The 23,647-nt window shown below is 42.7% G+C and overlaps 1 protein-coding gene across 1 annotated transcript; it reads right to left on the reverse strand.

The window, feature by feature from the left end:
- Positions 1-150: 150 nt before the first annotated feature.
- Positions 151-8,580, reverse strand: ABCC8 (multidrug resistance-associated protein 6). Its single transcript, XM_087695448.1, has 12 exons — positions 6,812-8,580; positions 6,383-6,703; positions 6,213-6,299; positions 4,540-5,136; positions 4,270-4,434; positions 3,878-4,172; positions 3,577-3,791; positions 3,165-3,470; positions 1,755-1,818; positions 1,424-1,663; positions 1,180-1,331; positions 151-1,007 (listed from the first exon to the last, which is right to left on the reverse strand). The coding sequence occupies exons 1-11, from the start codon at positions 8,297-8,299 to the stop codon at positions 1,207-1,209; spliced, it is 3,903 nt and encodes a 1,300-aa protein (XP_087551574.1). The 5' UTR covers positions 8,300-8,580; the 3' UTR covers positions 151-1,007; positions 1,180-1,206.
- Positions 8,581-23,647: the final 15,067 nt, after the last annotated feature.

Here is a 23,647-nt window from a genome sequence, read left to right on the forward strand (position 1 = left end):
AAAGATATGTATGCACACAAAATTATGGATGCATTGGATGAACTTGGAGGGATAGCAATTCATAATAATATAGGATAATTAAAATTAGGCAAAAATGAATATATGACTAAAAAAATGCATCATAAAAACATAAAATCTGAGGCGTAATACTGATGTGTTGTCCCTGACAAAAAGCAAAAGTTAAACGCACTACAAGAAGGAACATAAAATTTGAGGTATAGTGTTAAATGTAGTATCCCAATAAATAGCAAAACTTAAATGAATCACTTGGGCACAAAGATAAACCACAGTGTGCAGCACAAAGAACAAGGAAAAACACTTACGGCACTTGGAAGCATATCATAGCATGTGTAGCTGGGAATCGGGATCAAAGAAGGAACTTTGTGGAAGTACGATCACTGACATGGAAACCACAGAATTCATGGAAGATTATCCCAGCAGAGACACAGGTCTCTGTGTCAGGAAGGCCTTACTGGCATTGCTTGCAGAATCGACATAAAGAGGGCCTCTTTCTCCGACCATCCAAGATGAAAAGCGGAAAGTCATCTTGTCATCAGTCCTCAACAAATTCTCGATGGACACGATGAACGCTTATCTTCTGCTCTCTTCATTACATCATCCAGATTCCTTGAAAGAAGAAGGCAGCGGTTTTCTGGTTCACGCTAAATCTCGAGAACTTCACAGATGTAAAAAGCTGCCTCGATCCTGAGACTGCTACAAATGCCTCCTCCATAGGAATTTGGAAAGGTGCATATGCTAGCAATTACATTACTGATTGAGCTTTTCTGTCACGAGGTGGGCACGTACGCACGCACTCGAGCTTTTCTTTCACAAGAGAAGATAAGTATTGATTAAAAAACCTCGGGTAGTAGATGCCCCAAATAACTTCGAAGTTCTGGAGAGCCTTTAGCTCAAATCACGTGTGTTTGCTATTGCCATAGCTTTGAATCTTAGCAGCTCATTTTGCATTAAACCTGCCGAATAGCTCGGCAAAAGCTCTCCATATTCTGCATGGCACACCTTTAGATCAGTAAGTGAAAGCTACATCCTTTTTGGCTGAATTAAATGCTGGGTCAATGACTCTGTCACACTCTTGTGGGGGGTGGAGTAATGTGTGTGTGTGTGTGTGTGTGTGTGTGTGTGTGTGTGTCTGTGGAATTATTGTTTGGACCTCCCAACCTTTTCTCAAATGATGGGAAAGTATCATCACTTGGAGCCGTTTTGAGATGCACCATGATTCACGTGAGACCAATACTCCATAACCAACTTGGCAAAGAGTGAGTTCTCATCTTCAAGGAGCTTTGGCGGAGTGTCGTACTCTATTAGCTTACCTGCAAAACAGATACAATTCTAATGAGGCCTATTCATTTGGTTGGGATGAAATTGCTAATTCAGCTGGGAGAGCTCTACAAAAAATCCTCACCATCCCTAAGGGCCAGAACCATGTCACTGTCTACCACAGTTGGTATTCTATGAGCCACGGTTATCACAGTGCAACCAATGAACTCTTCCCTTATCACCTTCTGCAGGAGAGCATCTGTTTGAGAATCCACAGATGCCGTTGCTTCATCTAGGACCAAAACCCGGCTTTGTTTCAGTAACACTCGGCCAAGACAGAAAAGTTGCCTTTGCCCTGCACTCCAATTTTCACCCTCATCGCTCACTGCAATAAGCACACCAAAAGGTCAAAGTTACAAAAGAACACTTGAGAGTTCTTGAAAGACCAACAAGAGAGCATATTTGCAAGCTGGTACCAGGAGCATCCAGCTGCGATGGTGTCTGCCTTATCTCTTTGCCCAACTGGCACCTGTCAAGAGCCTGTAAAACTTCTCATCAGCTATCCCATGCAATGAAGATATAACTGTAATCTAAGATGATTCATGTAGATGTCGGACACTAATTAGGAAACTTTTCAAGATTTGTTTCCATATTTAACGAGCTAATCCTGTTGCCAGAGTCTGTTCCCTTGTGGTTCAACTTTATAAACTGATCCTGCAATTCTCTTCTTCATGCAAGGCAGTGACTCACGACTGGCTGACAGTCAGCAGAAAAAGACCACAAATTTGTTGAGATAACATAGTGAAGAATCATAGCTTTATCAGCCAGCAGACAGTCATCTTGCATGTATGATCAGACCCTGATTTTGAAGGCTATGATTCCCATCCAGTTATAAAGTTTATTTTGTTTAGAAACACCATTGTCACCTCCAATTATAGCAAGAAACTCCGAACCCCATACAAATTCCCCTAGTCTTTTCATCCATATTCTCTCGAACCACGGACTCAAGGGCAAGAGCAGCAAAGGCAAACAGCCAAGGGGCAATGCCATCTGGCCTTTAGTAATTCTACTAGTAACTACCAAGGGCATATTAAGTTGAAGGGGGAATCATATGTTGGAACAGTACCTTGGCAGTACCCAGACCATCTAACGTTGAACTTAAAAAAGCTTTCAAATAAATGTAAAGGAGATTGCCTCAGAATCGAGTCAGAGAAGATGGGCTTGGCACAAACCCCCATGTTCATCACTAAGAATACAGGAAAACTGGCAGGCTGGGATGGAAAGATTGCATGCACAACCCCTGCTTTTTTAAAACTGCTGATCAGTGCTCTCACTCTGCCCAACCTCGCTGTTCAGATAATAATCACATACTTATCAACTTATATCTTCATGAAGTAACCTGGCTCATACACCAAACATGAAAATGGAGGACTGTTCGGTCACCAGTGCCACCCAATCAACTTCATAGGGAAAGCAGGAAGGCCACCATAAGCAGTCACCTGACTGGCAAATGATGAAAAGTTGCTTGTATGTAAAAATGGCTACAGTTCACGAGACATGGTCAAGTTAAAGTTATTGTCTGAGAAGACACAAAAAAGAGATTTGTATATTATAAGATTATGGGAAGCTGATAGAGACACCAATGACCACTACCTACAAGCCATGACCAGCCTACAGTCTGGAGGAATATACATTCAAATGAAGGCTTAGATTAATGAGAAACAATATCATTATTCACCCATTAAAAAAGCTACAAAATGCCGAGTCAATTTGGAATTTGGAAAATTTAAAACTTCAGATAGGATGCAGAACATGCAACCTAGAGACATGTATCCATATTTTGCCAAACAATTCAGGTATGGTTCAACCGAAAGGAAGATGATTACCTGCCAGATCGCTTCATCAGAATATTGATTCAAAGGATCCAAATTCGTCCTAACAGTGCCTCGGAATAATGTGGGCTCCTGGGGGATTATTCCCAGCCTGGACCTCAAATCGTGCAGACCGATAGAGCAGATATCAATATCATCTATGATGATTTTACCTCCAACTGGCTCTACTAGACGAAATAGCGCGCTAATCAGAGTGGTTTTTCCACTTCCTGTACGACCAACAACACCCACTCTCTGCCCACCTTCAAATGTGCATGTAATACCACGTAGAACAAGAGGGGAGTCTGGGCGATAACGTATCTGCCGCACACAACATTGGCAATTATGTGGCATCCTGAAGAAGAAAAGCTTCTATATCAACATTTAACTGCCAGTAATGTTCTACCACAACCTGAACCAAACTCACCTTTAAATCATCTAGAACAACCTTGCCCCAAACAGGCCACTGATTTGAAGGGCGTCTACCCTCAATGATTGCAGGGGCTTCACTGGGTAGATGCATGTATTGGGAAATACGCTCTACAGAGACAATATAGTTCACAAACTTGCACTGCCATTGGACAAAGAATACTTGTTGGGCACTTAGGGAGAGCGCATAGGTCAATGCCAAGCCAGCAAACCCTGGCTCATATACATAAAATAGTTATTATCATCAAGGAGTTGCTGAAAATAATGACACAACACACTCATGTCATATTGAAGTATACCTGAACTTGATCGGCTGGATGGCAGAACCACCAGCAGTAACCCAGTAGCACATAAAACCAGGTTGCTTAAGAATTCAAGCCTTTGTATAAGCCACTCCAATGCAGCATTGACATGGAAGTAGAGCGTGGAATCGTTATCAATTAAAACTAAGTTCTTTCTCTTGAACTTTTCAACCATTTGAAATGCTCTGATAGTGACAGCACCTTGAGCAGCTTCTCCAGCAAAGTTTACTATAGGTGCTTTTGTTGTTGCATTTATCCTCATTAGCTCACGAGCTGATTGCACATAGTAGTTCTGTACATATATATTGCACCTCCATGAGAACTAGCAGAGTGTGGGCTGACAAATCATGTGATAAAAGAGCAGCAAAGATGTGAGAAGGAATCAAAACCTGAATCCGGAATACAACATAAAGCATCGGGAGAGCCACAATCAGTATCTCCCAAGTAACAATCGCAATGACAACTAGAACTCCCAGAAGTTCAAGGATTCCTGATATTACAAAACCAAAGCAAAAAGGAATATCGAGGTCCAATATACTCAAGTCTGTGGATGCCTGCATTGTGATGAAACCCAGCATCAAAGAACAGGGCACAAATAAATCACACTGCTCTGCATCGACAGCCTTGACAAACATTCCTTCTAAAACATAGTCACTTACCCGACTGAGAATTCTTCCTGTTGGGGTTGAATCAAAAAATGACATAGGTGCTTTGAAAACTGAACGAATCATGCCATAGAAAAAGGCTTTCGAAGCCTTCAGTCCAAGCACCACATTCAGTTCTGATCTTAAATGGACAAAAATCCCACTTGCAACTGAAAGAGCTGCATAAATGCCAACTAATAGCCCTTGAGAAATAGCAGAGTTAGAAACTTCAGCTGCAAGCCAGTAATTACTGAGGACTTGCAGAACCACGAACAATGTCTGAGCCACTGTCAAAAATGTAAAGACTGAAGCTCCTTTTGAAACAGTGATGTACTCTTTATATGGCTTCAAACCCATATCTCCTGTTTCCATTTCTTCGTCTTGGACAAGCTGATGTGCTTCACCAGGAATTTCAAATCGACTACTTAGTCTCTTACTCAACTTTCTTTGCATGGTAGACTGAGGATACCCATCATCAGTGTGGACTGTTTCACCAAAGCTAACAGCTGTCAGTGCTTCTTGATGGGCATTAACAAGCTGCTCAAATGTTTCACCAGCTTCTAGCAAGTCATCATAGAGCCCAGCTTGTGTGATTTCACCTCCTTGCATGACCTGGAAAGTAACAAGCACTACTTTTTCAAAAAAGGCTAAAGATTAGAGAAAGATGGAACAAATACAATAGAAGAGCAACCAGTCTCATGGGACGTATCTAGACTTGGGCATTACTACAATGTGTTACCAACTTAACTGAAGCAACACACTCAAACAACCCTCCTTTTGAAGTTGAAGAAACCTATTCCAAGACTTTAGTGTTAACAAGATGATGGAAACTCATAAACACCATATCATTCATAAAAATTAGTAAGCACAAAGTAGATAGACTTAAAGCAGGAGGTGAATGTGTAATTAAAAGTTTGAGCTAGTATGACCAAGTAGAAGTGGAGATCTATCATCAAAAGAACAATGGATCATATCAAGGACATGGACATGCCATCAGAACCCAAACAACCATGTTATAATGAGAAGATGTTGCTCACAAGAATCCTTATAAGGTTTTCACAGATCAGTCCATAAATTTGCACTAAGTTGAAATGATTGTACACATACAGCATTGCTAGACCAGGAGCACAGTCATAACTCGTAGGTATGTCTGCAACTCGAGGTGGTATCTTGGATGCAATCATATGGAAACTCTGAGCATCAGTTTCAGAACCATGATTCCGCTGGTGAGTCATTAGAATAGCATACACCATTAAAGAGTTGTAACTATCGTTCCCCCTCAAACATGTAAGGCAAGGCAGTTGACCCATGATGCTTTAGAATTCAACGAGAGTTTGTTACTATCATTGCCCCTTGAACGCATAATAAGACAAGCCACAGAGTAGTTACACAAAATAACAAAGGCAACAGAAAATTGATCCCCTTTAGATCAATACACTTGCTATGCCTCTACCTTGTGATCTCTTACATATGTGAAGAACAGTAGGTGATTCAAGATCCACTCACCATTAAGACTTGGGCAAAATGTAGAAATGAAGGTTTCAAATCAGATTCACGCATAGAAGGCAGTCAAAGTAAGCAGCACCCACAATAAACGACTACAATATAAGACACAGATCCAGATGGATTCTACATTAGTCAAAGCCCCACTTGATATACAGACCTATTTCATTTCTAAGAAAATTTACCAGGATGCAGTCTACAGCAGGTAAAAACTCCACTTGATGGGTGACAAGCACAACCGTTTTTCCAGCAAGGGCTCCCATGACACAATCCTGCCAAATGAGTTTACTGTGATAATCAAAATTCTGCAGACCATTGCGTGTATAACTACATTGCAAAGTTTGCACATTCTTACATTGAATAGAGCAGCTGCTGTATGTGCATCTACAGCACTAAAGGGATCATCCAGCAGATAAATATCTGCATCATTGTAGACAGCCCTTGCGAGTTGAATTCTCTGCTTTTGACCCCCACTCATATTAAGGCCCCTTTCTCCAATCTCTGTAAGATCACCAAAAGAGAAACTCCGAATGTCTTTTTCAAGAGCACAAGCTTTCAGTGTTTTCTGATATCGCACTTTATCATATGGCTTCCCAAACAGAATGTTATCGCGAATTGTTCCACATTGAATCCAGGCATTTTGGGCAACATAAGCAGTGGTGCCCACTACTTGAACCTGCATGCAAGTAAGTTACACTAATTCATTTCGGTTGCAGCATTGAATAATCTCATCAAAAGAAATACAGTGAAAGGGTAAAAGATGGGTGATGGTTGCCATGCTCACATCTCCAGACAACTTCGGAATCTCTCCAAGGATTGCACAAAGTAGAGAAGACTTTCCTGAGCCAACAGCCCCACACACTGCTATCTTCTCACCAGCTTTGAATGCAATGTTAATATTGCTCAATGTGGGTTTTGGAGATTCAAGATTCCATGACATGGTACAATCAGTAATTTTGATGGCAAACTCAGCAACACTGAGATTTAACCTCTGAACTGCATCTTCAGGCAGCTCATCATCCCTAAGAAAATTCCCAAGCCTGTTCATGGAGACTGTGACTTGAATGTAAGCTGCCAAGACCTCCGGAATCATCCTCACAGGCTCTTGAATTATCTTAAACGTTGCGAGGACGGTGAAGATGATGGTAGCAGTGAGTGTTTGACCCAGACCGATGCAAGTGGCAAACACAACAGAGGCAACAATTATAGGAGACATCCAGTACAAAATAGTGCCTGCGGATCTTCTCCTCTGTGCCTTGGACAGCCATTGGAACTCTTCATCTCGCAAATGCTCTAGATGTACCCTGAACCTATCTTCCCAAGCTTGGAGTTTGAGAACTTTCATATTATTCAAAACTTCGGTGGTGGCCCTTAGTCTCTGGTCTTGTGTGACCATAAACTCAGACTGGCATTTCTGCAAGGATCGCGCCAGAGGTGAATTGAGAATGACCGTAAGGATAATTATAGCAAGCCCTGGCAATGTTGCCAATCCAACCGTGGTGAAGAGGATGGCTATGGCAAGTCCCATTTGCACTGGGACAGCCCACACATAATGCATGTACCAGGGGAACTCCCCAATGCGATATGCGTCCACAGAGACATAATTTACTATCTCTCCGGCTGCGTGATTGCGCCTGCCTATGCTTGAAAGTCGCAGATCTTTGTCAAAGACGGCTGCAATGACGGCAGATCGCATTTGCATTCCAAGCCGTCTACACCCAAAGTACCAATGTCTTTGCCCGAACGACTCGATGCATTTGGCAATGAAGAGGCCAGCAACAAGGACATAACCCTCGCCTGGGAAGAGCTCCTCACCAGCAGTGTAGTTGACAAAGTAGAGCAGGAACAAAGGGCCAGAAGTCATGGCGACAGCTCTGAGGAGAGCACAGAGGCCGGTTTGAAGCGCAAGCCTCCAGAAGCATTTGGCAAGCGTTCGGGCAACCGACTGCGGTCTGGAAGGGTCTTCCTTCCCCTGAGCCTCCCATGCGGCACAGAAGCGTGCATAGAGTACATTGGCCTGATCCTCTGGAGCCAAGTGAGGGATGTCGCCGAGCTGCAGGGGACGCGAATAACCGAGGCGAAGAACAGGAGACAACCATGTGAAAGTGAGACGCTTCAACCAACTGGCTGAGTGGTAAGGAGTGGTGAGGGAGGAGGTCTTTGGGAGAGGAAGCTCGGTGGAGAGGTCAAGCTGCTCATCTTCGAGCGGCCAGGGACGCTGCGCCGAGTTGAGCAATGGAGCGGCAAGGTCGCTGCTGGGGGGAGGCGCCATGGCTAGGGTGGAAGAGGAGCTGATATAGCCAGTCGGATTGGGGCTAGAGAGACACTCTCTCCCGTTCCCTCTCTCTCTCTCTGTGAATCATTGGTATCTGGGGCTCAGACTTTTGAGTCGAAGGTTAAAGGTCTCCAAATATCAGGATTGATTGATTGATTGATGCGAGGAACGGAGAGAGAGAGGGGGGTCTAAGCTATATGAGTATTATACTCTGAAGAATCCTCAGGGTCCTCCTCCGTCCGTCTCTCTCTCTCTCTCTCTCTCTCTCTCTCTCTCTCTCTGTGTCTGTCTGTGTGTCACCGTCGAAGACTCTCTCTCTCTCTCTCTCTCTCTCTCTCTCTCTCTGTATCTACAGGCTAGAGTCTAGACCGACTCTCCGATTGGAGTTCGTTGGCGGGCACCGAGGCGCTCTCTCATGTGCTCGCGACGCGTAAAGCCCATCGTGTCCCATACCGCCACGTCATGTGTGTCTGCGCTTTTTGCCAGGTGGTGACCCACCGCTATTTGTTGCCAAGTCTCCGCTTCCTTTTAGCGACGAATCGTCATCGATTCATCAGCCGCGTCCTACCCTCGCGGACGCCGGCCATCTGCCGTGGCAGTTGAATTTGCCACGTGGTGTCATATCTCCGGGGTGCGGACTCCTCGTGACACTTGTTGTCTTTTCACGCCGCCTCTCCCATAATCCATGCAAATCCCCTTTCTTAAAAAAGGGTGGGGGCCGGCCCCACGGCCCACCGGGCCACTGCCACGTCGATGTCATAAAGCGCTGCTTGATGCTTTGTTCTGGTTCCAATTTCTTTCGCTGAAGCTCGGTGTGAAGCGTACCTTGGATTCTGATCGCAAATGGACGACTTGCGAGTCGCGAGCCGTGACAGCCCCCACGCTTTATTCGTATTAAAGTATTCAGAAAATATTTCAATCCGTATTAAAGTCTTGAGAAAATACGTTAATTCGTATTAAAGTGTTGAGAAAATATTGTTTTAAAAAATATTTAAAGCCGCGGTATTGGACTCCTGGAGGCTGAGTCCCGACTGCTAGAACGGTCCTAGCCACATGCCTTCCCGTCCCCCCAGCCCCCCAAAAAAACTGCCACAGAGAATGGAATAATAAAGGCCATAATTCATTCTGGACGCAAAAGATGTTGTAGTATCATAACTAATAAATATCTGCGAGATACAAACAAGCATAATGAACACACATCTGCGAGATACACAAGTTAGGGCTGGGTCACACCAGCTACAAGAGCGCAAACAGAAGTGTATCAGGATGCTCCATTTCCTTGCGGACGCTGTACCAGCCTGGACAAGGGCTGAGGCCGGCTGGTTACACACCAAGTGATGCACAGCCAACCCCCGCTTAGAATATGGTCATGCATTGAGCATGAACATGGGTGTCATACCTTAACACACCAAATGGACACAATTTGTTAAAAAAATAATAAATGATAAACTTATAATTTTTTTGATTTGTTGTAAATGCAAAAAGTGTACCTTTGTTCGCCACTTTACAAAGTGGGCATGGAGTTCACCTGCTCAGCAGGGAAACAACAGGTCATGTCCTCTCTAGTGTAAACGACTGCCAATGCCCAACCCTTAAATAAATGTTCTAATTGGTTAAAGCTTACAAAGTGGGCCTCCATTATTTGGTATGTAACCAGCTTGAAGCTTAATAACAAAAAGCTGCACATTAATGTCTCACGGAGGCAAGCGATTGGACAAACCATCAATATGAAGAAAATGATCATTTTCTGTTTGTTAGTTGTTGCCAGGTGGCACCTACACAAAGGGATGAGCACCTTAAATGGTTCTCCTTTGTGTGTACGTTGGCGGGATGAACGCCTTAAATGGTTCTCCGTCAGTGCAGGGCGTTCCTAAGAATTGTCTTAGACGGAAGGTCGATGGGGACGCCTATCCTTTCCGAGCATCGATGCAAGTGTGAACGTGGGTGATACCATTTTATCCACACGAGTATTAACGTCTTCGTGAATTAATTATTGTATGAAATTCCAAATTAATTGATTTATGTGGCTAGTTGCAATTATTCAGTTGGTTATTATTCTAACATGATTCTCTGAATTTTTGGCAGCTGATGTATAGAGCAAGCTAAATTAGAAAGGCACGCCACGCGCAAGCATTTTAAAGATTATTTTCTCAAGAATTTATTTGACAATTATTGGATTATTGTATTAGACGCACCATTATTTCTTAAAAAGCATGCGCATAGCCTCTATGTAAATATTTATTAGCAAAATAGATTTTTAGAAGATATGTCCAATAAAATATTAATGGTTCTAGAGAGTTGTGGGATGCACAACTGCTAGCATCCACTAATTCAAAATACTCTATCTCTTTTCCAGTACGCTCAAACTCTTTATGCAAAGAGTGATTGTAAAGGGCCTAAATCTTTTCAAGTTGAATTAGGTTTGAAGTTGTTTTTCAATCATCCTTGTTTTGGTGGTTGGATCCCATAGGTCACCCCATGTGTTCATATATATATTTATATATATTTAATAAAGTTTGCATACTTTATTCAATTCTATTTTAGATATGGAATCATGGAAGAAGTTAAACTAGACAAAGTCCTATGTGTTGAGATATCGAGCTCCACTCGTGATACGCCAGGGTGACCGTTGTGTATTTATGTCACCGACTTGTCAGTTGCAGACGCGGTTGGTACACCGCCCATGAATAATAGCTACATGATAGCTATCCTTATCTACTCTAGTTCGTGGCTCAGTTAGCATGCCACCTTAATTAGTTGAGTTTGGTTTGAGACCCATATATAGGGTTCTTCTATTTCTTTGTACAAAAGTTTTTTTGGCTTACACAACTAAGAAGAGGAAAACTGTTTTCAGCCTCCACCCTTGTGTGTCTTCCCCCATTGTGCAAGCAAGAAAGCTTCAAGCAAGACTCCTTCCTTCTCTCCCACAATCTTGACATGGTATCAGAGCCTTGTTCGTAGTAAGGAGCTCAAGAAAGCAAGCCAAGCTCGCGGTGTTCTGGTAAGAGGAGCAGTGTTGCTTTCATTTTCTGTTTCGGGAGCAGATCTCTGCAGGTAGCACAGCCGGAAAGTGCAGGAGTGCATTGTCTCAGGTTGAGACGCCCTTCGCGGTGAAGCAAAAGGGCAGTATATGCTGCGGGTGAGGGCTTTAGCCCTCGGCGACCTTGTTTTTTTGATTTGAGGCCATTTCGGGGCCTGTTTTGGAGGCGGAAGTTTTCTGCACGCACTCAGGAAAAGGCCCAGTTTTATGCTGTGCAGCCACTGTTCTACAGGTCGGTGAATAGTTACTGTAAAAATTGCATTGTATGCTTGTGCGCAGAGACATTGGGAGTTACAGAATCATCCATGTTGCCTGTTGATGCAAAATCGTCACTAGGAAGTGACTGTGTGGTCAAATACCACTTTCGCCAGTTTTGCAGATTTTCCCTTGTGAGGGTGAAGCTGTGGTTTTTGCAGTGACAGAATTTTTTGCAGCCTTCTGTAATGGCATCTGATTCTCTTTCACAGATTGTCACTGAAAAGCTTGACAAGAACAACTTCCAAGCATGGAAGTTTAGAATGACGAATTTCCTTATGGGAAAAGGATATTGGAAATTTGTTGCAGGAAATGAAGAAGAACCAGTTCTTCCTGATGTTCCCAATCAACAGCAAATGCAGGCATTTAAAGCATGGCATGAGAGAGCCAGGAAAGTTATGTATTGGCTGTCTATCAGCATTTCAGACTCTATGATTGTGCATATTCAGGATGCAAGTACGCCAAAGGAGGCATGGGATACTTTGTCAAAAATGTATAGCACAAATACGCAAGCCAAGAAAATGCAGCTCAAGCAAGAGTTGCACAATGTGCAAAGAGAAAATATGAGCATCAACGACTACCACATGAAGGTGAAGAAGATTGCAGATGCACTTGCTTCCATTGGGTCACCAGTGGAAGATGATGATTTAGTTTCTGTGACCTTGAATGGTCTAGGAAAGGATTATGCACAGTTTCGGACATCCATTTCAGTTCGTGAAAGATTTCCTGATTTTGAGGAGTTGATTGCTCTTCTAATTTCTGAGGAACAGAGAAATGGTGGTGCATCTTCTTCAGGAGGAACTTCAAAAGAAGCTGTCTTCTACTCAAATGCTGGAAGAGGTAGAGGCAGAGGTAGAGGAGGCCGATTTGCAGGCCGTGGCAGAAATCAGAATATGCAGCAAACTCAAGAAAACCAGTCCTATGGAGGAGGACGTGGTAACTCTAGAGGCAGGGGGAGCCAAATAGGTCGTGGTGGATGGCAAAGAGGCCAAAATGCAAACAATAATGTTGAATGCTACTATTGTGGTAAAATGGGTCATATGGCTAAAGACTGCTATAAAAAGCAGAATGACATCATGAATGGAAAACTGCAACAAGGAAATTATGCATCCTCTAGTAGACAGGGTGATGACAGAAATGAGCATCTGTTTATGGTGCAGCACATGAACAATTCTGTGACAAGTGCAGAAGAAAGCAACGATGTATGGTATGTTGACTCAGGTGCATCAAACCACATGACAGGTCATGCAGAATGGATGGAGGATGCAAGGAAAATGGAAAAATCAGGATTTGTGGAGACTGGTGATGATACTGCACATCCTATTGTGCAGATTGGAAAAATTCCCTTGTCTATGCAGGATGGGAAAAAGAAATACCTGTCCGATGTATTTCATGTCCCGAATATCACCAAGAATCTAGTTTCTGTTGGTCAAATGGTTGAACAGGGCTTGTAGGTCAGATTTAATCCTCATGGATGCTTTGTTGAGGATATGAAAAATAAAGGTCGCTTGATAGCAAAAGGAAAGAAGAAGGGCAGAATGTTTATGTTGGATGCAGACATGTCTGAATTGAGTGCAACAATGTTTGCACATGGGACCGGTGTAGTTGCAGATATTGATATATGGCATAAATGCATTGGTCATGTTAATGTACAGCGACTTAAATCAATGCAGGCCCAAAATATTGTTGCAGGATTACCAAAATTCAAGGTTGCAGAAATGCATAAGGTATGTGAAGCCTGTCAGTTTGGAAAACAGGCAAGGAAACCATTTCCTAGACATGTTCAAGAGAGTGAGAAGCCATTGGAATTAATCCACTCTAATGTGTGGACTACTAAAGCTGCATCTCTTGGAGGCTGTCATTATTTTGTCACTTTTATTGATGACTATAGCAGAAAAGTTTGGGTGTATTTTATGAAAAAGAAAAGTGAAGTTTTTGGGCATTTCAAAACCCTTAAAGCTATGGCTAAAAAAGAAACAGGTCTGCAAATAAAATGCCTAAGGTCAGATGGAGGGGGAGAGTACCTCTCAAATGAGTTTGCAAAGTTCTTGCAGGAGCATGGCATAAAGCAGCAATATTCATGCAGTTATACCCCACAACAAAATGGAATTGCAGAAAGGAAAAACAGGCATATTGGAGAGGTATCTCGTGCCATGCTCAATGAAAAAGACTTGCCAGATTTTTATTGGGCTGAAGCAGTTGCTACAGCAGTCTACATAATGAACAGGACTCCCACTGCAGCAATACATGGAATGACTCCAAAGGAGAGGTATACTGGTAGGAAACCAGATATTTCTCATTTGAAAATTTTTGGTTGCATTGCGTATGTACATGTGCCAGATGAGTTGAGATCCAAGTTGGATCCAAAAGCTGAGAAGTGCATCTTTATTGGTTACTCTCTGCAGCAAAAAGGGTATAGATGCTATAACCCTTCTACTCGTAAGTTTACAGTGAGCAGAGATGTTGTTTTTTATGAGATGAGTAGCTGGTATAAACCAGTAAATGTGATTGATGATGTAGATGCACAAAATGGTAATGCTGCACAAAATTCACAGCAGCAGTCACAAAATATTAGTGGACCTGGAGCGTCCTCTAGTAGTGGTTCACATTCTTCACCATGGACAGGCAGATTGAGATCAGGAGAATCTTCTCAAAGTAATGCAGATAGTGGTATGCAGGTATCACGAAAAGGAAAAGAGAAGGTTGATCGGTCCATGGTTGATGTGAATGCAGGTCACTCTTATGTGGATGATGAATCCAGTGGCTCAGAACAGAGCATTGATGATGAGTTGGGTATTCCTTCTATTGTTACACCTGGAGTAAGGAAGAGCAGGGATGTTTTGAGAGCACCTGGGAGTGAACCTACTTTGCGCAGGTCTACGAGAGCTAGGTATCCTGTGGATAGGCTAAAATATGATGGATTTACAGCCATTCACTATGCATATATGGTCAAAGTGATACAGGAACCAGAACCCACATCTTTTGAGCAAGCCATGGGAAAAGAAAAATGGGAGAAAGCCATGGATGAAGAAATGGATGCCTTGGAAGCAAATGCTACATGGGAGTTAGTACCTTTGCCTAAAGGTAAGAATGCAATTGGCTGTAAGTGGGTTTATAAGGTGAAGCACAATGCAGATGGTTCTGTGAACAGATACAAGGCAAGGTTAGTAGTCAAGGGGTATGCACAAACATATGACATTGACTATGAAGAAACATTCAGTCCAGTTGCAAGGATGGCAACTGTAAGAGCAGTCATTGCTATGGCTGCATCAAAGGGATGGTCTTTACATCAGATGGATGTAAAGAATGCTTTCTTGCATGGTGATTTGCAAGAAGAGGTCTATATGGAGCAGCCACTAGGTTATGTGCATGCTGTTCATCTTGAGTTTGTTTGCAGGTTGAAGAAAGCCTTGTATGGCTTAAAGCAAGCACCTAGAGCATGGTCTGACAAGATAGGACAGTATCTTGTCACTATTGGCTTTCAGATTTCCAAGGCAGATTTCTCACTTTATGTGAGAAAAACAGAGAAAGGTATTATACTACTTATCATTTATGTTGATGATTTGATTATGACAGGTGACAGTGATGAAGATATCCTTTATGTGAAAATGCTATTGAAGCAGAAGTTTGAGATGAAGGATTTGGGAGAGCTGCGTTATTTCTTGGGCATTGAGGTGATTAGATCACCAAGTGGGATACAGCTCTTGCAGAGGCAGTATGGATTGGACATGCTGTCCAAATATGGGATGACAGGCTGTAAGCCTATTTCAGTTCTTTTGGAGCAAAATGTGAAGTTGAGCGTAGATGCAGGTGAGCTTCTAGAAGACCCTACTATATACAGATGCATAGTAGGAAGTTTGATTTATATGACTATTACCAGGCCAGATTTGAGCTATGCTGTTGGATTGGTAAGTCAGCTTATGCAGGCTCCAAGGAAACCACATTTGGATGCGGCTAGACGCATACTCAAGTATGTGAAGTCCACATTGCAGTATGGACTATTTTATGAGACTGGGGTTCAGATACAGTTGCATGGATACACTGATGCTGATTGGGCTGGTAGTATTTCTGATAGACGATCTACCAGTGGATATGTGTTCTCTTTTAGGAGTGCTGCAGTCACTTGGAGCAGCAAGAAACAGCCTACAGTTGCCTTGTCGAGCACAGAGGCTGAGTACAGGGGTGTAGCAATGGCTGCATGTGAGGTAGCTTGGTTGCATAAGCTACTTTATGATATGCATCAGTCTACAGATGGACCAGTTGTCATTTATTGTGACAACATGAGTAGTATACACTTGGCAAATAATCTAGTCTATCATGCTAGAACAAAGCACATTGAGGTGCATTATCACTATGTGCGAGAGAGGGTTTTACTAGGTCTTATTGATCTAGTTTATGTCAGCACAGAGGATCAGGTAGCTGACATATTCATGAAGGCATTGGGCGCAGAGAAGCTGCGCAAGTTCAGAGACCTGCTTGGTGTGCAGGAATTGGGATTGAGCTCGAGGGGGAGTGTTGAGATATCGAGCTCCACTCGTGATACGCCAGGGTGACCGTTGTGTATTTATGTCACCGACTTGTCAGTTGCAGACGCGGTTGGTACACCGCCCATGAATAATAGCTACATGATAGCTATCCTTATCTACTCTAGTTCGTGGCTCAGTTAGTATGCCACCTTAGTTAGTTGAGTTTGGTTTGAGACCCATATATAGGGTTCTTCTATTTCTTTGTACAAAAGTTTTTTTGGCTTACACAACTAAGAAGAGGAAAACTGTTTTCAGCCTCCACCCTTGTGTGTCTTCCCCCATTGTGCAAGCAAGAAAGCTTCAAGCGAGACTCCTTCCTTCTCTCCCACAATCTTGACACTATGCAACCCATGGCATGGTCAATTTAAGATGAAGGGAGTGGGCCCTGAAGTGGAAGCACGAAACATAAGCAAGAGCTATGGTGGAAAGAGCAAAACCAAGAGAGAGAGGCACACAAGATGTGGGAACTCCAACTATCACAATGTGTGATTGGCCTTCCCTTTATTCAAATGTCATTGAAAGAATAAAGAATGAAGTGACAATGATGGACACTCATCACCTCAATGTACAAGTGTGCCGGTAATAATACACAGTGTAGATACTGTCATTGTAACTAATACACTAACGGGCTAGGCACATGCAGCTTTACTCCCAACAACCTCCCACTTAAAGGCGAATGTGCCCCTAGTGAGGAAATAACAAAAAAATAAAAGATGGTAAAAATGTACATAGGAAGGATGTCATCTCATCCAACACCCATCAACTTCCTAAGGAAGGAAAAATGCTCTATTGAGAGACTTTTAGTGAGTAGATCTATAGGATTTTGGTCAATTAAGATCTTGATAAACTCAATAGACTTCTCCTCAACAACCTCTCTAATATAGTGGCAACGTAACTCAATGTGCTTCATCTTCGCATGCAAGACCAAATTCTTAGCCCAACTGAATAGCACTCATAGTATCCGAATGCAGTGTAGGAACCACATCAATAATGTTAAGGTCTACCACCCTACCACCACCAAAGAGCCTCGTTGCAAGCCTCAATGGCTGCAATGTACTTTGCCTATGTAGTAGATAGGGCCATGCATTTGTGTACCTTGGACATCCAAGAAATAACACCTCCAGTAAACGTGAAGATATAGCTAAAGGTGGACTTCTTACTATCTACATGTCTTGCATGGTCAGAGTTAGTATACCCCATGACTCCTGTATCTTGGCCACTATAACATATGTACATAAATGTTGTGCCCTTCAGGTACCTCATGATATCCTTGACAGCATCCCAATGCCATTAGCCAGTAGCCATATACTATGCCACAACTCCAACTACAAATACTATGTTAGGCGAGTGGCTATCACGTCATACATCAAATTGTCCATTGTAGCACTTCCAACAATCAATATATCATGCACAGAGAGGATCAAAATCATAAGGTTGCCATCATGAGCCCTCTTCGTGTATAAACATGGATCCATATCACTCTGGGAATATCCCTATTAATGCATAAAAGCATTAAACTTGTGGTACCATTCCCTAGGAGCTTGCTTAAGACCATAAAGGCTCTTTCTCAATATGCATACTAGGTGTTCCCTACCAAGGTCTGCAAAGCCCTTAGGATGCTCCACGTAAATCTCATCATTCAAGTCCCCATGAAGAAAAGCCATCTTGATATCCATCTAATAAAGATCCAAGTCAAGTTGAGCAACCAAAGCCAATACCAAGCACAAGGTACTTATCTTCACAATATGAGAAAAGACTTCATCAAAGTCCACACCATGTTCCTCCTTGAAACCCTTAGCAACTAATCTAGCCTTGTATGCCAAGTTTGGGGCATCTAGGTGCACTTTTCAACATTTACACCTACTTGCATGGCAAAGCATACTTTTCACTAGGCATAGGAACCAAATCACACGTGTGATTTTTTTTACTGTGAGTCATACTTTGACTACATGGCCCTCTCCCAAGAGTGACTATCACCTCTATGCATAGCCTCGTCATAAATGAGATTCACTAATATCTATCACCATAACATAATCCATAGAAGGCACAAAATACTCAGGTTGTCATCTATCTCTAGTAGATTGCCTCAAAACAGGTTGTGGGGCATATACATCCTATGGAGCATCAGGTACTTGAAAGGGATGCAGGAGACGCGGGAGAGAAGAGTACACACAATATAGGTACTGTCAACAATGTTATGACAGCCTTATTGCACTTTCATATATATATAAATAAAGAATATGGGCGGAACTGTACACGGGTAGGCCCAAGAGCCTTTTACCCCAACAACCTCCCATCATGCCTCACACGATTGCCATAAACCAAAGAGGCTCTGCACGGACCATGATGTAACATATTAAATATAAAAAGACGATTTTTTAAAATTTTTTTTCCGCCCTACGGAGGCGTTTAGTGTTGGCGTGTGTGAGGGAGGATGGAGGAGCCAGCAAGCTCCTCGCTGGAGCTTGCTTGGCTCCCGCGCCATGCAGTCTGACAGGTAAGGGGGGGAAGGATTCCCTCTCCTCCCCTATATAAGGTGGAAGGGCCAAAGTTGTAAGGGACGGAGGGACGAAGCTGATACCATCGCCGTCGACATGCTGTGAAGGAGGAGCAAAGTAATCGTGAGGTTAAAGAGAGGAGGGAGTCATGAAGTAAACTGCAACTGGCTGCCGCGATTGTACAAGGAGGAGGAGCTGAGGAGTCGCGAGCCGACGGAAGAGAGGTGCTGCTTGGCTCGTGAAGCTGCCGGCTGAAGGAAGATGTTGCTAGCTCTACAAAAAAAATTGGCCGCCATATATCGCCCACGTGGTTTCTCCACGAACCCCCAGAAGCTTATCAGAAGCTTCTAAGGGCCCCTTAGAAAGCCCCCCTTCCTGTGGTTCCGTATGCCCCTTCCCAAGTGGTTTTTATAACACCCCCCCCCCCCTCCCTGACCGGGTTTTAGAAAAACCCCCTAAGCCCCTTTCACCCCCCTTATAACCCTTTTTACCCCCCCCCCCCCCCCCACAACTCTTTCTTTTTTTCACAACCCCCTAAGCTCTTTCTTAATCCCACGTGTCCCCATTACTTCTTTCTTTTTCTCCCCCCCCCGGACCCCAAATCCAAACCGTCATCATGGGCCCAGATGTTGTCCTGTGAGGAAAAAGTAGCCCGTGAGGAAGAATAAAAGAGGGAAAGTAGAGGGAGTGAAAAGAAGGAGTGGAGTAAAAGAGGAAGAGTAGGGAAAAGATAAAGAAAAGAAGGAGTGGAGTGAATGAGGAAGAGTAGGGAAAAGATAAAGAAAAGAAGGAGTGGAGTGAAGAAGGAAGAGTAGGAAAAAGATAAAAGACAAGGAAGGGAAGTAGAGGATAAGGAAGGGAAGTAAAATATAAGGAAGGAAAGTAGGGAGGAGTGAAGGAAAAAGGAGTAGTGTGAAAGAAGTAGAGGGTGAGGAAAAGATAAAGAAGAGTAAGAAAGGAGTAAAAGAGATAGAGTAGAGAAGGAATAGAGGGAGGTAGAAGGGTAAAAAGGGAGGAAAAAAAAGAGGAGTGAAGGAGGAGGAATAGGGAAGGAGAAGAAAAAAGTAGAGGAAGTGCAAGGAAGGAGAATAAGTGCCTTCTATACCTTTTACCCCAAGTCAAAGTTCTCCAAGGGTTCTTGTGGTTGCAAAACCACACTCACCCCCATAAACTTTTTGCTAAGCATAGACCCTATAGGACCTTATTAGGCTTTGTAAATCTTTTCCTCTCCGAAGAGTCTAAGAATCTAAAGGTCCTATCATTCCTTCTCGTGATAAACCGTTTTAACAACACCTTGCCTCGAAAGAGAGACGGTGGAAATCCAGAAGAAGGAGTAAAAGCTACCTTCACATTCGAACTACGACATGTGGATATCTCATCCCAAAACCAGGTTTTTCTTCTTGGCTTTAATTCGGTTTTAAGTCAATCATGCAAAGAGAAATTGTTAGGGATAGGATATATTTGTCCAAGTTAATTGTAATGAATGAGTTTAGCTTATTTGAATGAATGATAATGTATAGAACATAGTTTCCTTCGAATAGCATCATGCATTATAAATTACGAGAAAGATTATCTATTTACTATAGTAGTATATTTTAGTTAAATCTTGAAGGTATAGAAATTGTATCTTGCACCATTAGTCCTTCCTTTTTGCAACGAATCATTGTAAATGATTAAATTCATGAAAGGTTCTTTTCGTTGCTCAAATTACTAGGAAGTCATCATTGCTAATTGCACATCTTAGCAAGGGAAATGATTGTTAATTGCATGAGTTCGTCTGCAAGGAAAAAAAGAAGATTAAATTGAATTGTACCGACTGAAAAATCAATTGTCACAAGGATAACAAAACCGTGATGAGGTGATCAATATTACCTTCCAAAAGATAACCAAACCAATCTAAACTTAGAAATACCATGCCCACAAAAATATGCCTTGGACAGACCAAAGAAACATTCATACCTTAAGCACTTGACTACTTTCCTTATTATAGGGTCAATAAATTCGTAAAGATAAAGAACTAGGGTTTGTCCCTGGGGTTCTTGAAAAGAAGCCCTGGGTTCGACATACGTCAGCTTAAAGAAACCTAAACGGATTATTTCAACGTAGGACGTGCGCAGCAAGTTGAAGTCAAGTAGTCTTGTGACTGGTTCACAAGACGAAAGGGTAAATAACCTCAACAAGGATGGCAGATCCTTACGCAAGTTATATTGCAAAAAGGATGTATTCGTGAATATCCTTCTAAATAAGGAAAGTTATAAACCCGAAACTAAAGTATCTAGTGAACTTTAGGGTTGACCAAGTTGGGTTAATAAGGTATGCCCTAATCCGGACTATAAAGGATCTCGCCAAGTTACAAGACACCTTGGGAACGAGTGCTGATACACTCAAAAGGAAAGAACACTTCCTTAGCAGTTTGCCAAACAACACGGTTGATTAATGGAAATGTTTGTGCTTGCTAGAGATTTTAGAGCTCTGTTTGAATTATGAATTACAAATTAAATGAATACCTATACTTCAGGTTAAAGGCCTGAAGGGAGAGGCAGTTTCAATTACCCCCAACTGCCTGCCTAACCCTAACCAAGAGGGTTGTTGACCGCGCCAGGAACGTGGACCGAATCCACCGCGAGAGGTCTCTCCGTTGAGCTCTACTTGGAGCAGGAGGACACTTGGGTGCTAGGGGGGGCTCTGGCCGTAAATCCCTCGCCTTCCGGGTCCTGCGCAAGAGGCTAACGTGACTCGGGATTGGATCTCGAGGCCCACATACTAGTTTACGGGCGGAAGCTTGGAATAGTGATCCCTGCAGATTACTAGATAGCCTTCGAGCGGATTATGGACTAGCCTACGGGTGGAACCCATTGTATTTCAAACATAAAATGATGAAATGTTAATAAAGAACTTGCTTGATATTGTTTTTCTATGTCACGTGATAAGATTACGTGAAGGAACCAGTGCTTAATGGTTTAATTAAAGAAGCTGATTGTTATATGTCAAATCAATGTGTTAGATAATTACATAACTAAAAACAAACCGAGGAAAGTGCGGAGGATGGGCCATGGGTCCGTTCTACGGTTGGCTAGTCCCGGTTAGCCGGGAACTTTTCTCAAAGAACAGCAGGATAATCGTCAAAGAAAACGAATAACGGAAGCAATGACCTAGAGTTATGTCTTACCCGATTTACGCTGTTTTAGGGGAACGGAATGGGACTATGCCTTATGGCAGAGAGGTTGAGCTTTGCATCCCTCTCGTTTTACATTCTCCTTGAACCAAGTGCAACGTGAATCCTCTTCGGACCTGGCATTTCTACGTAAAGTAGTTCGCTCGGGTCCGATGCTAGTTGCTGTTAGTTAATGACCAGTCAGGAAAACCCTAATTCCGGTCGATCCTAAGTGGGAACAGCCAGAATACTTTCGCTACGTGGCAGACACGAGAAGACCTAGATCGCAAATCTCGTAACATTCCATGGGAGTGCCGGGTGGAGCTTTCTAGACATCCTTTCTGATGGACTGCTAAGACGTGTCCTAGATGATACTAAGGGGACACGTTACAGTTGGTATCAGTGCCGACCAATAACGAAATTGTTTTTATGAGATCTCAATAAAATGAAGTAAAGAAATTGTTGCTATCCAAACATTTTCTTACCTTCAATGCTGTCTTGCAGAATTATGAAGCGTGGAACAAGTTTTTGGTATTTCAAGTCATGTTTATGACTGCAATGCATTCTCCGCTTTATAGACAAAGAATTGCGATGATGAACATCCTGGAGCAGATTTATAATCCATCACCTCTATATATGGAACGAAGATGGACGGGGTCTTCTGGAATCTACTATATAGCCGCCCACCGATTTGCTTATCTACAGACTAACCTAAAGAGGATCAAGTGGTTGGAAGACTTGAAAGTCGTGAAGCTGTTCATCTTTGTGGAAGTTCACGTAAATTCGACTCTACATATCCGAGGTCAGAGGGTTGAGATGAACTCATATGTATATGAGGAAGTAAGCCGTGTAATCCCAGCCGACAGGATTAAAGTGTTGGGCCGCCATGAGAAGTATGGATTCCAATGGAAAGGGTATCCTGAACTTCCAATGAATTATCGATTCCTAAATATCCATGACCCAAAACCCTACTATTACACAGTTCCAGTAGACAAATGCAATACAACGTTGTTCTCCCCAAATTGAATGTAACGATTGGCTTATCATTACATGAAACGTTGTATTCAAAAAGGCTATCCCATGTAAATACAAATAAAGACTTCTTTTTATCAATATCTGGCTGTGCATAAGAGTTGTTAAAAAGTTAAGTAGCTACATTGTTTACAAGATGGCTGAACTAAAAATGAAAGATAAGCTAACGTCGATTATCATATAATAACGTTAAGAAAACCTTTATCCAGGCACAACCCCAGGTACAGGTTCCAAATTCGCCTCCTACATCAAGTACTGCTTTGATCCAGGAGAAGAAGTTCCTCCTCAAGCAGATAAAGCCACCCGAGTTTGACGAGAGAGGCAGATTCGTCCAGGCTGATGCTGAAATTTGGATTGAATCCATGGAGGATTACTTCGAAGCAGCTGGTACTGCACCTACCAATCAGGCTATGCTCGCCAAGTTAAAGCTCACCGGTGAAGCTAGACTTTGGTGGAAGCAATGGTGCAGGGATCAAGGGATTTCAGAGGGATCTGTTACCTGGGAGAAGCTGAAGAAAGCCGTGCAGGGAAGATACTTACCACCTGCATATTGCACGCAAAAAATGAATGAGTTCTATGAACTAAAACAGCTAGGACTCACTCTTGACGCATACTACTCTAAATTCGTCTCACTTTTAAAGTATGCACCACAGATGGACATGACGCAGCAGGTGTCCAAATTTTATGTGGGCTTAAATCCACCAATAAATACCCGTCTCGAATCTATGCATCCATCAGATCTTTAGGATGCACTCATTCGAGCGGTGCCTATAATTCAGGAGGTGCAATCTAGACCAAGGGGTAACAAAACTTGGTCTTATAGTGACTCGAACAGAGGAG

Source organism: Lygodium microphyllum, chromosome 16, assembly GCF_053477565.2.
Source record: "Lygodium microphyllum isolate KBCC chromosome 16, Lygodium_microphyllum_v1.1.10, whole genome shotgun sequence".
In the NCBI taxonomy this organism is placed as follows: Eukaryota; Viridiplantae; Streptophyta; class Polypodiopsida; order Schizaeales; family Lygodiaceae; genus Lygodium; species Lygodium microphyllum.

Bases quoted from the DNA above. Each gene is read 5' to 3' on its own strand.
- ABCC8 (XM_087695448.1), bottom strand. From the start codon at position 8,299: ATGGCGCCTCCCCCCAGCAGCGACCTTGCCGCTCCATTGCTCAACTCG. The intron at 4,435-4,539 runs GTAAGTGACTAT...ATCACAATGCAG, and splicing joins CAGGAAGAATTCTCAGTCGG to GCATCCACAGACTTGAGTAT. The intron at 1,819-3,164 runs GTAATCATCTTC...GAAGTTTTACAG, and splicing joins CTGATGAAGCGATCTGGCAG to GCTCTTGACAGGTGCCAGTT.